This window comes from Xenopus laevis, chromosome 3L (assembly GCF_017654675.1).
Source record: "Xenopus laevis strain J_2021 chromosome 3L, Xenopus_laevis_v10.1, whole genome shotgun sequence".
NCBI classification, from domain to species: Eukaryota; Metazoa; Chordata; class Amphibia; order Anura; family Pipidae; genus Xenopus; species Xenopus laevis.
The window spans coordinates 149914147-149932192 of NC_054375.1; the positions used below are offsets into that span (position 1 = coordinate 149914147).

Genomic DNA, 18046 nt, shown 5'->3' on the forward strand with positions numbered 1-18046 from the left:
GAGCGCAGGTCAGAACGCCAGTGAGTAAGAGCCCTTACTGTATTTTCTATCCCTCCTTCTATTGTATTCCCTGTCCTCCTTCACTACTGTATCTTCCCTCCTTTCTCTCACAGACGGGTCAGTTCTATGGAGACGAGCTGCTGATCTCACTAGTTTTGGCTTGAGAAATCTATGTAGAACTGCCTTCTGCTTCATCACCAGCATAGACTGTGGGGGGTTGCACTCAAAAAGCATTAGAACATCTGTTGTTTTATGTCTGCTTTTTTTTTTTTTTGTCTCCCCAGAGGCTTATAGCAGAGCGTGACTCACTGCGGGAGACAAATGATGAGCTGCGCTGCTCTCACCTACAGCAAACATGCCTGGGACAAGCAGGTGAGAGCTTGAATCATTACAGCACTTCTTGGGAATTTCACAAGAATCTATAGAGTTATATCAGACAGTGACGATAGTGGTAATGACTGGGCCCCCAGCAAAATGTAGGAAATGACGTTCCTTTTCAGTTCATGAGATTTACCTGTTTATATCAGGACCCATGGTCTGAAAACACTATGGGGTATATTTATCAAAGAGTGAAGTTCAAGATCACCACAGTCTGCTAGAGGGAAATTCCGCCAAAGGCGTATTTATCAAAGGCTTTCACTTTCACTCATTGATAAATACTCTTTTAAAAATCCCATAGAAATTAATGGAGAGTGGCGGAAATTCACTCTAGGACTGTGGTGATCTCTAACTTCATTCTTTGATAAATATGTCCCTATGTCTGTACCATAAGCACCAGAATGTCTCTTCTTCAGTGACCCCAGTGGTTAAACCGTAAGGCTGAAAGCAATTCTCACTTGTTACCTGCCATGGAATTGGTATATTTTAATTAATAGCATTCACTACTGAAGACTTTTTATTTAAATCTGTAGAACAGGAAGTTCCCTGAAGGGTTACCTAGTAGTACCTACATTTTGGACACCCCTGTGTAACACTTTCATATACAGAAGAAGTAATAATAAAATACAAGTAAGGTCTCATTTGCAGCACCCTAAGACTGCCTCCCAGTGGACAATGAGGGTATATACTTTAATTGTGCCAATTATGAGGCTTGTGAGAGGTATAACATTATTATTATTATTATTATTATTATTATTATTATTGACATGTATTTTTAGAGCCCCAACATATTGCGCAGCGCATAGCAGTGCATTAGGATCCTGTGGGGGAAAAACCAATGAATGATCTACCGGAATGTGTGTGATACCATTGCTGTTATTTAACTTATCCTCCTCTTGCAGATTTGTTGCTGTCGGGATCTTCACCTCCCTTGGAAAATTTAGCAGCAGAAATTGTCCCAGCAGAGCTCAGGTGAAGATCATGCCTGCTGGGGTGCTTGGGGAGGGAGGTGAAAGGTCCATGTCCCATAGTTGCCTCCTGTCTGTGTCACTGTATCACCCTGCAGTGGGAGGGACAGACTCATGTCCCATAGTTCCCTCCTGTCTGTGTCACTGTATCACCCTGCAGTGGGAGGGACAGACTCATGTCCCATAGTTGCCTCCTGTCTGTGTCACTGTATCACCCTGCAGTGGGAGGGACAGACTCATGTCCCATAGTTCCCTCCTGTCTGTGTCACTGTATCACCCTGCAGTGGGAGGGACAGACTCATGTCGCATAGTTCCCTCCTGTCTTTGTCACTGTATCACCCTGCAGTGGGAGGGACAGACTCATGTCCCATAGTTCCCTCCTGTCTGTGTCACTGTATCACCCTGCAGTGGGAGGGACAGACTCATGTCCCATAGTTCCCTCCTGTCTGTGTCACTGTATCACCCTGCAGTGGGAGGGACAGACTCATGTCCCATAGTTCCCTCCTGTCTGTGTCACTGTATCACCCTGCAGTGGGAGGACAGACTCATGTCCCATAGTTCCCTCCTGTCTGTGTCACTGTATCACCCTGCAGTGGGAGGGACAGACTCATGTCCCATAGTTCCCTCCTGTCTGTGTCACTGTATCACCCTGCAGTGGGAGGGACAGACTCTTGTCCCATAGTTCCCTCCTGTCTGTGTCACTATCACCCTGCAGTGGGAGGGACAGACTCATGTCCCATAGTTCCCTCCTGTCTGTGTCACTGTATCACCCTGCAGTGGGAGGGACAGACTCATGTCCCATAGTTCCCTCCTGTCTGTGTCAATGTATCACCCTGCAGTGGGAGGGACAGACTCATGTCCCATAGTTCCCTCCTGTCTGTCACTATATCACCCTGCAGTGGGAGGGACAGACTCATGTCCCATAGTTCCCTCCTGTCTGTGTCACTGTATCACCCTGCAGTGGGAGGGACAGACTCATGTCCCATAGTTCCCTCCTGTCTGTGTCACTGTATCACCCTGCAGTCGGAAGGACAGACTCATGTCCCATAGTTCCCTCCTGTCTGTGTCACTGTATCACCCTGCAGTGGGAGGGACAGACTCATGTCCCATAGTTCCCTCCTGTCTGTGTCACTGTATCACCCTGCAGTGGGAGGGACAGACTCATGTCCCATAGTTCCCTCCTGTCTGTGTCACTGTATCACCCTGCAGTGGGAGGGACAGACTCATGTCGCATAGTTCCCTCCTGTCTTTGTCACTGTATCACCCTGCAGTGGGAGGGACAGACTCATGTCCCATAGTTCCCTCCTGTCTGTGTCACTGTATCACCCTGCAGTGGGAGGGACAGACTCATGTCCCATAGTTCCCTCCTGTCTGTGTCACTGTATCACCCTGCAGTGGGAGGGACAGACTCATGTCCCATAGTTCCCTCCTGTCTGTGTCACTGTATCACCCTGCAGTGGGAGGGACAGACTCATGTCCCATAGTTCCCTCCTGTCTGTGGTCACTGTATCACCCTGCAGTGGGAGGGACAGACTCATGTCCATAGTTCCCTCCTGTCTGTGTCACTGTATCACCCTGCAGTGGGAGGGACAGACTCTTGTCCCATAGTTCCCTCCTGTCTGTGTCACTATCACCCTGCAGTGGGAGGGACAGACTCATGTCCCATAGTTCCCTCCTGTCTGTGTCACTGTATCACCCTGCAGTGGGAGGGACAGACTCATGTCCCATAGTTCCCTCCTGTCTGTGTCACTGTATCACCCTGCAGTGGGAGGGACAGACTCATGTCCCATAGTTCCCTCCTGTCTGTGTCACTGTATCACCCTGCAGTGGGAGGACAGACTCATGTCCCATAGTTCCCTCCTGTCGTGTCACTGTATCACCCTGCAGTGGAGGGACAGACTCATGTCCCATAGTCTGTGTCTGTGTCACTGTGCAGTGGGAGGGGACAACTCATGTCCCATAGTTCCCTCCTGTCCTGTGTCACTGTATCACCCTGCAGTGGGAGGGACAGACTCATGTCCCATAGTTCCCTCCTGTCTGTCACTGTATCACCCTGCAGTCGGACGGACAGACTTATGTCCCATAGTTCCCTCCTGTCTGTGTCACTGTATCACCCTGCAGTGGGAGGGACAGACTCATGTCCCATAGTTCCCTCCTGTCTGTGTCACTGTATCACCCTGCAGTGGGAGGGACACTCATGTCCCATAGTTCCCTCCTGTCTGTCACTATATCACCCTGCAGTGGGAGGGACAGACTCATGTCCCATAGTTCCCTCCTGTCTGTGTCACTGTATCACCCTGCAGTGGGAGGGACAGACTCATGTCCCATAGTTCCCTCCTGTCTGTGTCACTGTATCACCCTGCAGTGGGAGGGACAGACTCATGTCCCATAGTTCCCTCCTGTCTGTCACTGTATCACCCTGCAGTCGGACGGACAGACTTATGTCCCATAGTTCCCTCCTGTCTGTGTCACTGTATCACCCTGCAGTGGGAGGGACAGACTCATGTCCCATAGTTCCCTCCTGTCTGTGTCACTGTATCACCCTGCAGTGGGAGGGACAGACTCATGTCCCATAGTTCCCTCCTGTCTGTCACTGTATCACCCTGCAGTCGGACGGACAGACTCATGTCCCATAGTTCCCTCCTGTCTGTGTCACTGTATCACCCTGCAGTGGGAGGGACAGACTCATGTCCCATAGTTCCCTCCTGTCTGTGTCACTGTATCACTCTGCAGTGGGAGGGACAGACTCATGTCCCATAGTTCCCTCCTGTCTGTGTCACTGTATCACCCTGCAGTGGGAGGGACAGACTCATGTCCCATAGTTCCCTCCTGTCTGTGTCACTGTATCACCCTGCAGTGGGAGGGACAGACTCATGTCCCATAGTTCCCTTCTGTCTGTGTCACTGTATCACCCTGCAGTGGGAGGGACGGTCTCCATATATAGTTCCCTTCTGTCTGTGTCAACGAATCACCCTGCAGTGGGAGGGACTCCACCACCCTTCTATGCGCTACTGTTCTTGTATCACCCTGCAGTATCATGAGCCTCAGTTTTGTCTTCCTGTGTTAAAATACCTGTGTCATTTGTCTGCTTTTCCTGGTACCAGAGAGACAGTGATTCGGCTGCAGCAGGAGAATAAGATGCTTTGTGCGCAGGAAGCCTCGTACCATGAGCGCCTCTGCGACCTTCAGAATTTTCTGGAAGAATCAAACCGAAGCAAGAACAGACTGGAGAGCGAAAGCAGGTTAGTAGTATCAGCGCTGCACAGGCATGATGGTAAAATATTGCAGATGAGGAACAATGGAGATCGGACGGAGAAAATCTTCACTTATCCATTGACTGACAATCCAAACTGACTATTAATAATACTATTTTTATAACAATCACATTCATTATAGATTTATACTAAACTAACATTTAGGCCGACTAAGAACTGTACGTTTAGCTCTGATCTTGCTTAATATAGACCCTTTTTATGGTTGTCTGGGAAAGTACCTTTCCTTGTACTTATGTGACTGTTTCCTTCTCTGGGAAAAGGGAAGTATATTTATTGGCGCTGTTGACTCCACTTCCTTCATAAAAAACAGAAGCTTTGCCTGCTTTCTGGCAGAGAATTTATGCAGAGAAAATGTTTGCCAAAATCCATCAATTTATTGCACTGTTGCCTGTAGAAAACTATGATTTAGCTATGAAAGTAGAAGTTCTTTTAGGAAGAAAAAAAAAAAAAAAAACCAAGAAAAAAAATACTCACCCTCCCATCTCTACCAAACTCCCCCTGGCGGAATAGTTAGGACTTCCTGGGTGTTATTAAATCTAACTTTTCGCACCACTGCTGATACATTAAATGGGAAAAAGGGAAAAGAACCACATTCTAGATACAGAGTTAAAAACTAAAGTTTATCGAATGCTTAAAATCACATGCCCCTGTTGGATATTAAGGGCATGTTTTGGGTCATTGTAGACCCTTAATCATAGGTTCATTGATTCATTAAGGGTCTATTATCCAAACATGTCAAGCCTTACTAACATGCAGGGCACCACGTTTTTTTAACGAATAAACTTTATTTTTTAACTGTGGATCAGGAATGCTGATCTAGCCAAGGGATAAATAGGGTGAAGAAGTGCTTTTAGCTAAATTTGTATAGGTGGCTTTTGGTTGTTACTTCATTGAATGGCTCATATCATTATCTCTAGGCTCCAGCAGCAGCAGATCAAAGGGTTGAAAGCTCAGGTGGAGGAACTGCAAAAACAGCTCCGGGAGCAGGGGAATCGGGCAGAGGATGTAAGTGGCCTCCATCTGTATTGGTCTGTATGTGCTCGAATCTCTCACAATGATCTCACACTCTTCTCTTTGTCTTGTTCCGCAGTCTTCCCAGCTGAAGAGAAAACTGGAAGAGCACCTGTAAGATATTTTTATCTTGGATACACAAGGGAAGCTAATGCTGTCCCGCAGAAATGACACTTTAATATAGTAGGAACTCCTGCATGCAGAGCTTACACTCTAATATACAGAGGGACACATACAATACAGGGAGAGGGAACCATTGGGAGAAGGGAATTCTGCCCTGCAGAGCTTACACTCTAGTATACAGGGGAACACATATACAATGCAGGGAGAGCGAACCATTGGGAAAAGGAAATCCTGCCTTGCAGAGCTTACACTCTAATATAGAGAGGGACACTGATGCAATACAGGTAGAGGGAACCATTGGGAGAAGGCAATCCTGCCCTGCAGAACTTACACTCTAATATACAGAGGGACATAGATACAATACAGGGAGAGGGAACCATTGAGAGAAGGCAATCCTGCCCTGCAGAGCTTACCCTCTAATATGCAGAGGGACACACACACATATATATAGATACAGAGAGGTGGGAACCCTGAAAGATAATGAACAATATTGAATTACATATATCAAACTTACAAATGTTTGTTACTTCGCCACAGGGAAATGCTACACGATGCTCACTCTGAACTCCAGAAGAAGAGAGAATATATCGAAACACTGGAACCAAAAGCTGATCTTAATAGTAATATATCTGTATTTTTTATGTTAAGTTGATCAATGTGCGTGCGTGTGTGCGTGTGTGCGTGTGTGTGTGTGTATGTATGTATATATATATATATATATATATATATATATATATATATATATATATATATATATATATATATATATATATATATATATATATATATATTATAAATACATGAAACAATAATGTTTGCGGAGATGCATACAGTTTAAGATAGAACATGACGCCACAATTTGTGCACTGAGCATTAGTGTAATTACAGTAATATTGGGCATAGCATAGTAATCTGAAAGGTGCAGCATGTGATAATTTGCTTTTTTTTCTCTCTCCCAGTGTCCCGTAAGGTGGATGAATTACAGCAGATCCTTCATCAGAAGGAGGAAGATATGAGGGCAATGGAGGAAAGATATAAACGTTATGTGGACAAAGCTAGAACGGTGAGCTCCTCTAAGTACTGTTCCCAGGTATCTCTGCTGGGGTTAATGTCTATCTGGTTATCTAACAATACTCTGTTGGTGCAGTTCCCATTAAAGGAAAACTATACCCCCAAAATTAATACTTAAGCAACAGATAGTTTATATCAAATTGAATGACATATTAAAGAATCTTACCAAACTGGAATATATATTTACATAAATATTGCCCTTTTACATCTCTTGCCTTGAACCACCATTTCATGACTCTATCTGTGCTGCCTCAGAGATCACCTGACCAGAAATACTACAACACTAACTGTAACAGGAAGAAGTGAGGAAGCAAAAGGCAGAACTCTGTCTGTTAATTGGCTCATGTGACCTTACATGTGGTTTATATGTGTGCACAGTGAATCTTACGATCTCAGGGGGCGGCCCTTATTTTTTAAAATGGCAATTTTCTATTTATGATTATCCAATGGCACATACTACTAAAAAAGTATATTATTATGATAATGGTTCATTTACATGAAGCAGGATTTTACATATGAGCTGTTTTACTCAGTATCTTTTAACAGAGACCTACATTGTTTGGGGGGTATAGTTTTCCTTTAAAGTCGACTTTCTGTGCTGGGTAACTGACACCAAGACGATAGCAAAGTGGCTAGATTTCTGACTCAGGCATTTCTCTTTTTCTTTTTTTATGTGTTTTTTGAATTGTTTAACCCTTTTCTTCTGCTGCTCCCCTCATTGGTGGAATTGAAAATGCGGTCAGTGACGCAGACCACTAGTTGCCAGGATAGAAAGGGCCTCCAAATGCGAAAAATAGGATCAGCGCCTATGGCAACAGAAATTAGGGCATCACCCAATGTTTAAAAGGATTATATCAGGAGTGTCTGCTTTACACCCTTAAAAAAAGTCACAATGGGGATTTAAAGGAACAGTAACGTCAAAAAATAAGTGTTTTAAAGTAATGAAAATATAATGCAGTGTTGCCCTGCACTAGTAAAACTGATGTGTTTGCTTCAGAAACACTACTATAGTTTATATAAACAAGCTGCTGTGTAGCCATGGGGCAGCCATTCAAGCACAGGATACACAGTAGATAACAGATAAGTACTACTATAGTTTATATAAACAAGCTGCTGTGTAGCAATGGGGGCAGCCATTCAAAGGTGAAAAAGCTCAAGTTACACAGCAAATAAGCTCAGTCTGTCTAAAGGTGTTATCTGTTATCCATTAGTTATCCTGTGCCATATAGCCATTTTTCAATTTCCGCCATTGCTCCACAGCAGCTTGTTTATATGAACTATAGTAGTGTTTCTGAAGCAAACAGATCAGTTTTACTAGTGCAGGGCAACAGTACATTATATTTTCATTACTTTAAAACACTTAAATTTTTTGGTGTTACTGTTCCTTTAAGACAAAGTTTACAGATTTGTGCTGACAATTAAATGTTTCCATGCTTGGTCCAAGAATACCTTCACCAGTTTGGCCAAAATGCCTACTTACAGACCAGTGATTTGGTAAGTCGTATATACTGACTCCTCACAATGGTCTCCCTCCGCACACACACACATCTTCTCCGACTCCAATATGGAAATAAAATCCATATATAGTGTAATACAGTTTTATTAAAAGATTTTTTTTAAAAACGGTTACACTCACATTTCACTCTTATGGGTAGGGCACATATCGTTCAATTAGAGTTGCCATAATGTCCCAAAGGGTGATCCTGCCGGCTGTTTTAGATTCACCTTGTGGTCCTTCCTGCAACTTTGTGCTCCGTCCCCCTTCGCCTGACTCGTTTCACTGGTTCTCAATGCTTCCTCTGAGGCATGAGTGCTGGGATTGCGTGCTGTCCTTTTGAAGTCCGGTTCCGCTCGGATAGAAAGGGTATATAGTTCAATAACCATAAAAATTTAAATATAAGGATTGTAAATCTCTGAGAATCTCATTTTTTGGGGAAGTGTCCCTTTAAATTCATGCAGTAGGTTCCACTGTAGAATCTATGAAATCCATTAAAGGTCTTAGCGCTGATCCTGAAAGCCCTCCTGCATAATGACACTTGCCTTGCTGTATTGTATATGCTGGGAACTAAGCTCTAATGCTGGCTGTACTGGGCCTTATTCCCCAGGTAATTAAAAGTCTAGATCCAAAGCAGCAGAACTATATCCCTCCTGAGATTCAAGCCTTGAAGAACCAGCTACAGGAAAAAGATACTCGCATTCGCCACCTGGAGGTGAGAGGAGGGGGGCCTGGAACTGTCCATTATTTTGTTTCTTACCTCTGTGTGGGTGTCTCTTATTACCTCCTATTCTAGAAGGTACTTTATTGAATGAGATGTGCCCTGTTGGATGCACACAGAATGGTGACATGTTGAGGTCTGCATGAGAAAGTATAAGGGGCAGACCTGTATTGCCGTTCATTAAAGGAAAACTATACCCCCAAAATGAATACTTAAGCAACAGATCATTTATCTCAAGTGACATATTAAAAAATCTTAGCAAACTGGAATATATATTTATGTAAATATTGGCCTTTTATATCTCTTGCCTTGAACCACCATTTTGTGATGGTCTCTGTGCTGCCTCAGAGATCACCTGACCAGAAATACTGCAGCTCTTAACTGTAACATGAAGAAGTGTGGAAGCAAAATTGGCTTATGTGACCTAACTAGTATAGTTTGTTTGGTGTGTTTGTGTGCACCGTGAATCATATTATGCCAGGGGGCGGCCCTTATTTTTTAAAATGGCAATTTTCTATTTATGATGACACATACTACTATAAAATATATTATTATAAAAATGGTTTATTTACATGAAGCAGGGTTTTACATATGAGCTGGTTTATGCAATATCTTTTTATAGTGACCTACATTGTTTGGGGGGGTATAGTTTTCCTTTAACACAATGTCCCTGGACTTTACAGCCACATTTCTGCCTGTATAGATTCAGACTTGCACATGAAGGGCTTTTTGGCTCCTTTTAGCCGTCTCACCCTAACCAGGCTAGGTTCTTTGCTTCTCCACAAGTCCTACCCACTCAGAAGCCATATTCCAATATTTTGCACTGATGAGATCTAACAAGATGGAAACAGGTTGTCTGCAAGTTTGTATGTATGGCTCTGAGCTATTAGGCTGCATATGGGCTATAAACTAGCGGTTCTGGATGCATAGTTTCACACCCATAATGCCTTATGTGAGAGTTAAACTTTCATTTTTGGTATTAAAGGAACTGTAACACCAAAAAACAAGTATTTTAAAGTAATGATAATATCATTTAGTGTTGCCCTGCACTGGTAAAACTGCTGTGTTTGCTTCAGAAACACTACTATAGTTTATATAAACAAGCTGCTGTGTAGCCATGGGGGCAGCCATTCAAGCACAGGATACACAGTAGATAGCAGATAAGTACTACTATAGTTTATATAAACAAGCTGCTGTGTAGCAATGGTGGAAAGTGAAAAAAAGGCTATATGGCACAGGTTAAATAGTGGATAACAGATAACACCATTATGTTCTACAGAGCTTATCTGCTGTGTAACCTGAGCCTTTTCTGCTTTGAATGGCTGCCCCCATTGTTACACAGCAGCTTATTTATATAAACTATAGTAGTACTTATCTGTTATCTACTGTGTATCCTGTGCTTGAATGGCTGCCCCCATGGCTACACAGCAGCTTGTTTATATAAACTATAGTAGTACTTATCTGTTATCTACTGTGTATCCTGTGCTTGAATGGCTGCCCCCATTGCTACACAGCAGCTTATTTGTATAAACTATAGTAGTGTTTCTGAAGCAAACACACCAGTTTTACCAGTGCAGGGAAACCCTGCATTATATTTTTATTACTTTAAAACACGTTAATTTTTTGATGTTAGTTTTCCTTTAAGGCAGTGCTATGTATATGGCACAAGGCAAGTTTCTGTGCTTTAGAGTTTGACACATGTGGGGCCTTTCTTCTGTTTGCCGGTCACATGATTCTCACTCTCATCTGTGCTCCTTTGTGCTCACCTATCTGGTTAACACTTGACAAAGACCAATTTGCTGTTTTTCCCTTTAAGACTGACTATGAAAAGACAAAAGTTCAGCGGGACCAAGAGGAGAAGCTTATTATTAGCGCCTGGTACAATATGGTAAGTGGCTGCTGTGACCAGCTGCATTGCCGGTAACCAGTTCTATGCATTGTTGTTTAAAGGGGAAGTAAAGTCTAAAATAGAATAAGGCTAGAAATGCTGTATTTTGTATACTAAACATAAACATGAACTTACTGCACCACAAGCCTAATCAAACAAATGATGTTTGCTTTCAAAGACGGCCACAGGGGGTCACCATCTTCTAACTTTGTTATACATCTTTGCGAGACTAAGACTGTGCACATGCTCAGTGTGATCTGGGCTGCTTAGGGATCATAATAAATTATCAAAACAGCACAAGTCAAATAATATCTGCCAGAAGCCGATACAGCAAGACTTATTAATCAGAATATTCAGACTGCACTGGCTCCTGTGTTGTCATGTAATCTAATGTGGATTTTATAGTTTTTGTATTGTTTAATACAAACTTTCTCCAACTCTGCAGAACCAGTGGCTTCAGCAAAATAATCCTCCAAATAGAATCCCAGTTTATCTGATTAAATCTGGCTCCATGATCTTTGTCCCTGCACCTGGAGTTGGAAACAGTAAAGGCGATGTAAAGGCAAAAATAAAATCCAATACAAATCTCTACACAGTCACCGACTGCTCTACAGGGAAACAAACAAAGCTGCTTGAGTTCTGTATGGCTGGGAAGTAAGGTGGGGGCTCCCCCTGCTGTTCATAAGTATGATTGTTTCCCTGCAGAGCAGTTAGGGACCGTCTGACAATTCCTATCCACAGCAGTAAATGAAGGGAGAATTTCACTGCATACAGTCATGTTTCTTATAAAAACGATGCACATTTTTAAATTAAACTATATTGGAGATAGGTTTCTTTTTCATTTAAAGAAAGTAAAAATTGGATTTTATTTTTTGCATTTACATGCCATTTAACTAAAGAAGTAGCTAGAAATGTTGTACATGATGTTTTGTGCTTCTTAACCAGCCCAAGGCAACCACAGCCCTTTAGCAGTAAAGATCTGTGTCTCCAAAGATGCCCCAGTAGCTCCCCATCTTCTTTTCTGCTGATTCACTGCACATGCTCTGTGCTGCTGTCACTTACTGAGCTTAGGGACCTACTCACAATATACAGTACACATAGAATAGAAATGTCACAATATAAGGCTGATTAGTAATTAATACACATAATTACTACATGGCAGCACAGAAACCAGTGCAATTAGCATCAGAATTTAATAATCAGCAAACCTGTAGCATCAGCTTATATTACAGGGGAAGCTCATTTTCTGCTGGATAATTAGTGACGAGCCCTAAGCTTAGCGTCTCAACAGCCAATCAGAGCCCACTGAGCATGTGAGTGTCACAGACGCTTTCCAAGATGGTGACCCCCTGTGACAAGTTTGAAGTCCTGGATCATTGCTGCTATTGACAAGCTGAAACTTTAGCCTTGTGCAATAAGTTCAGTGTATAAAATATGGTGTTTTTAATAATATTCATTTTTAGGGTTTAGTTCTCCTAACCTCTCTTGCCTCTCTTTCAGGGTATGGCTCTGCACCAGAAGTCAACAGATGAGAAGACCCAGCCACCTAATGGCGCACAGTCGTTCCTAGCTCAGCAGAGATTGGCTACAAATGCCAGACGGGGACAAATCTCTCGCTCTCACACGCTGCTGCCCCGATACAATGACAAGAGACAAAGCCTCTCCTGAAGCTGCACTGCAGCAATGGCTCCTGGTTCACAACTGGAGAACAATATAAACACTACAGATCTACAAATACCACAAAGAATCAATCCTTGTGTCATATAAGCTACATACTGCCACTAGGCCATGTGATAGTGAAAGGTTTTATCTGTTAAAGGGCCAGTCCTAATTATATTGGTAGGGTTCAATAGTTGGCATGGGGTGTCTCACTGCAGCTGTTGCAGAATTATCAATGTCATAAAAAAAGGACACAGAGGCTCCACCTGCAGCTTTTTGTCTAAAGCGACTTGTGTTGTACAACTATGGGATGATAATTCCTTGTACATGCATTGCTGTGCTTAGTCCTGGCCCCTTTAACGGGGTAGCTTACTTCATGTTAACTTTTTAGTATTTTGTAGAATGGCTAATTCTAAGCAACTTATAATTGGTCGTCATTTTTTCTTAATTATAGTTTTCGAATTATTTGTTGCCTTCTTCTGGATCTTTCCAGCTTTCAAATGGGGGTCACTGACCCCATCTAAAAAACAAATGCTCTGTAAAGCTACACATTGTTATTTTTTATTACTCGTCCTTCTATGCAAGTCTCTCCTATTCGTATCCCAGTCTCTCTTTCACATCAATGCATGGTTGCTTGGGTAATTTGCACCCTAGCAACCAGACGGATGAAATTGCAAACTGGAGAGCTGCTGAATAAAAAGTCAAAAATAACTCAAAAACTGCAAATATTAAAACATGCAAGTTGACTCTCTACATGAGACTAAAAATTAATTTGAAGGTGGACAACCCTTTTTAAGGGCCTAGAAAAAGTGGGTACCCCCATATTGCAGGTTTTTTTCATTCTACACGAAGAAAATTACCAGCACTCACGGTCTTAATATGCAGGAAAACCTTGCTTTATTTCAGTGCGGTGATGCCACCATTCATTCCCCATCCCCCACTTATACTCAAAGATAAGAGAGGATTTTGGACTGGCCATTTAACCCATAAAACCAATCATTATTGAAATCACATGACGCCCCCTGTGGAATTGGCCTGTAGAGAAGTACAAACCTTTTACCTTTACTCTCGCTGCCCTCCCTAAAATTTAACTATTTCACTTCCTTTCATCCACTGACATTCAAGTACTTCGCATGATGCTTTCACCAAATAGAAACAAATTGTACATAGATATTTTTCCCACCTCTGATTGATTTATTCTCTCCCCCAGAATCCCCAGATTATGTATTTTTCCATGTTTTTTTGTTTTTTTTAATCAAGCTATTTTAATACTGGGGGGTTTTTAACACTAAGAATAAATATGTAACAGAAATTGTGCAGAAATATAGCGTTAAAAGGACTTTTACATCGCCGGGGATCTTTAGTGAGGTTTATAAAACACCAGATTATTTTTTTTTCTCCTTTTGGCCAATGATTGGGGTGAAGCTTTGCATAGAAATGTTTGATGTCAATAGTGAGGTTTTTTTTTCTTTTGCTTTATTATAATTGGTTAGAAAGACACACTCCTCTCCCCTTGCTGTTCCCAGAAGCATGTTGCACCTTAGTAAGTATTTCTGTATATATTTCAGTGTAGATTTTAAAGTGCAAGTCAACCCCAAAATAAAAATGTGCCTAATAAAAGAAAACATCATTCTAAGCAACTTTCCAGTATACATTCATTACAAATTTTCAGTCATTTAAAAAAAAATAATATTTGTAAAAACAATAGCTATTGAAAGCAGCATTTGCTTAACTCCCAGTTATTACTTTTTACACAATGTTGCAAAAGTCTTGGTTCCCCAGCAAAGACAGGTCTGCTAATCAGTTGCCTTGTCTTACATTGTATCAACAGTCTTAGACATCAGGGCAGAGAATAGAAAGGGACAGACAAACACACATACAAATAACTTAAAAACCATAGAAAATGTGTAATGAATGTATATTGCAAAGTTGCTTAGAATAATGTTTTCTTTTATAAGGCACATTTTTATTTTGGGGTTGACTTTCCCTTTAATACCATTTTCTGTGCTGCCTTAACAATAATGTGTTGCTATCAGAAAGCCTGGAGAGTCACATGCTTTCTAAGGCATCAATGTAGCAAGATAAAATAATATATATATATATATATTTAAATGATCATGTGCAAGATCTAGGGGGATGGATTTGGTACCCATTTCTCTGCTCCGATTGTTACGTTTATGCCGTTGTATATACAAGTGCACGGCATTAGTAACAAGTCCCAAGTTATAGTAGAACTTTAATTATAAGCTATTTTATTTCTGAGTGGTTTACTTTGCCTTTTGTTTCCTAGTCAGAAAGCTCCCAGCATATTGTACTAAGAGTTGTAGGTCAGTGACCGGTGCAGTGCTGCTGCCTGGAGATCCCTTTACAGTAAGTCGCTCACAATAAGTGATTTCCACCCTTTATTTGGAATATTATATAGTAATACACTAAAGATCGTCTCCTTTGGCAACCTGATCTTTACCGGGTTTGGCCACTAATACGCTTGGGCAAATCAGGATGATCTGGTTGTTTGGCCATTGGGCTGCCAATTGAATCGTAATGGAGTGTGCTGGGTCTCATTATGATCCTTAAAGGAAAAGTAAACCTTACAAATAAGTGAATGTAAATTTGGTGAGGGTGCTATTCTAAGCACTTTTGCAATGTACGTTCATTATTTGTTTTTTAATTCCAAGATATTAAAGGATACATTTACTGTTAACATAAATGAATTTGTTACAATAGCGCCACCTGCTGGTCAGTTTCCCACCAGTCTGACCACCAAGTAGTCAAGGAAGTTGTCAGGAGAAAGAAAGAGGCTGCTCTGATGTTCTTCTGCTTAGGAAAACAATTAGAAACCTTTCTCACATCTTTCCTAATCAGAAGAACATCAGAGCAGCCTCTTTCTTTCTCCTGACAACTTCCTTGACTACTTGGTGGTCAGACTGGTGGGAAAATGACCAGCAAGTGGCGCTGTTGTAACAAAATTCATTTATTAACAGTACATGTGTCCTTTACTTGGAATTTAAAGAAATACAATAAAAATATAAATTGCAAAAATACTTAAAATAGCCCCCTCATCAATTTTACATTCTAAGGTTTACTTATCATTTAACATTAGTTATATGTATTTCTGAACTGGATGTTTATTTTCATGTCTGTGTCTCTTTAAAGTTATATCCTTACGCTCAATGAACTATGGGAATATTCTGTGCTGCCTTCTTTCCTCTGCCATATACAGGATACCCCTCTCTTTATTTGGACTTCCATTTTCATTTTGCACAAATATTTGTAGTTTAGTTGGTACAATCCAAACAATTGCCCTTCAACTGATGTAAAACTACAACTCCCAGCCAAGGTCCGGCAAGGCTTTTCCTGGGAGTTTCAGTTCAGCAGCCTCAGTAGGACAGATCATTGACTGTATATCATTGTTCATTTATGTATTTTCGGGCGTTTTTACCAAAGCCAGAGACTGAGCAATTGAGGTGGTGCAATGGGCTGATGACCAATAAATTAAATGCATTGTCGGTGCTGGATTTATCTTGGATCAGAGCAATGATTTATTTTGCTGCAGAAGTGACCCGGTGCTTTATGGTAGAGATTTCAGAGCTTGTTTTATAGCAGTAGATTCATCACAATCTCAGTGTTGCTAACAAAACAGATGTCTGGTTTTATACACTACAAAAATAAAGTTTTATTACTCTTTTTACATGTGATCTCTGAATTGTAATTTGTACATCCTGCCAGTGGGTGGCGTCTGAATTTGGTGCATTTGTGCAATGATGATATGGGGTGTCGGCTTGTGGGAGACGTGACTGAAGAGCAGTAATTTGCATCCTGGGGCCACCAGCAGAGAAGATGCCTCCAGTGCTGTGAGCCTTAAAGGGATACTGTCATGGAAAATTAATTTGGCACTGAAATATGTTTTTCAAAAGAGCAAACTGATTTTTAATATTTAATTTTGAAATCTGACATGGGGCTAGACAAATTGTCAGTTTCCCAGCTGCCCCAGTCATGTGACTTGTGCTCTGATAAACTTCAGTCACTCTTTACTGCTGTACTGCAAATTTAAGTGATATCACCCCCCTTTCCCCCCAGCAGCCTAACAACAGAACAATTGGAAGGTAATCAGATAGCAGCTCCCTAACACAAGATAACAGCTGCCTGGTAGACCAACCAAGAACAACACTCAGTAGTAAAATCCAGGTCCCACTGAGACACATTCAGTTACATTGAGTAGGAGAAACAACAGCCTGCCAGAAAGCAGTTCCATCCTAAAGTGCTGGCTCTTTCTGAAATCACATGACCAGGCAAAATGACCTGAGATGCACCTACACACCAATATTACAACTAAATACACTTGCTGGTTCAGGAATGAAATTTTATATTGTAGAGTGAATTATTTACAGTGTAAACCGTGTCATTTAAGAATAAAAACTACATCATAAAAATCATGACAGAATCCCTTTAAAAAATAAGTAAACCTTAAAAATAAGTGAGTGTAAAATTGATGAGGGTTCTATTCTATGAACTATTGCAATGGACATGCATTACTTATTAGCCACCTGTTGGTCATTTTATGTCTGACCACCAAGTAGTCAAGGAAGTTGTCAGGAGAAAGAAAGAGGCTGCTCTGATGTTCTTCTGCTTAGGAAAGATTTCATAAAGGTTTCTAATTTGTTTCCTAAGCTGAAGAACATCAGAGCAGCCTCTTTCTTTCTCCTGACAACTTCCTTGACTACTTAGTGTTCAGACATAAAATGACCAGCAGGTGGCGCTGTTGTAACAAAATTCATTCATATTAACAGTACATGCATTCTTAAATATATTGGAATTAAAAAAAAAAAAATTCCTGCTGCAACCAACTCAGTTCTGCTGATCAGGACAATAAATACATGGCCCGTGTTTCCTCAACCTATTCATCTTGACCTGGTACAGCCATATATAGCTACTATTGTTTGCAGCAGGAAAACCAACTGTTATGCCAAAAAGGCTACTAAGTTAAGCAGTGACACCAAAAATGTAACTTCTATTCTCTCTGCTGCTGGTGTTGGCTGCGGACAAATTGTAGGAGAGGCCACCTGATCAACAGACCAGTTAAGAAACAAGCAAGGCATTATGGAAATCAGGGGATGCTGACTTCTACTGTTCACTGGTATTGGGGTATCCCATAGATTGAGCCTCATCTGTAGATCAAAGTAGGTCAGAGAGGACTACTTGCTCACAGTATATGGCAACAACAGCTGTTGGTCCTTCATGATGGTGCCAGTCTTCTTTTAAGCTTTAGCAGTCTACTATTGGTTGTTATGGACAGCAGCAGAACTACAGAGGAAGCAGGCACCACTACTGCACTCTTTTATTCTGAAAGTTTAGGGGAGGGGGCCTTAATGGATAACTAAACATTTAAAATGAGTGAATGTAAAATGAATGAGGGTGGAATTCTAAGCACTTTTGTTATTTACATTTCTTATTTATTTT

The 18046-nt window shown here is 41.5% G+C and overlaps 1 protein-coding gene across 1 annotated transcript in view; it reads left to right on the plus strand.

The window, feature by feature from the left end:
- The window catches only part of hook2.L (hook microtubule-tethering protein 2 L homeolog), a 36447-nt gene extending 20170 nt beyond the window's left edge, over positions 1-16277 (plus strand). The window contains 10 exon segments of the mRNA NM_001091340.1: positions 285-372; positions 1281-1350; positions 4451-4588; positions 5539-5626; positions 5712-5746; positions 6293-6375; positions 6715-6818; positions 8932-9036; positions 10859-10930; positions 12431-16277. Of these exon segments, the coding sequence (NP_001084809.1) occupies positions 285-372; positions 1281-1350; positions 4451-4588; positions 5539-5626; positions 5712-5746; positions 6293-6375; positions 6715-6818; positions 8932-9036; positions 10859-10930; positions 12431-12598 (951 nt within the window). The 3' untranslated portion in view covers positions 12599-16277.
- The last annotated feature ends 1769 nt before the right edge of the window (positions 16278-18046 follow it).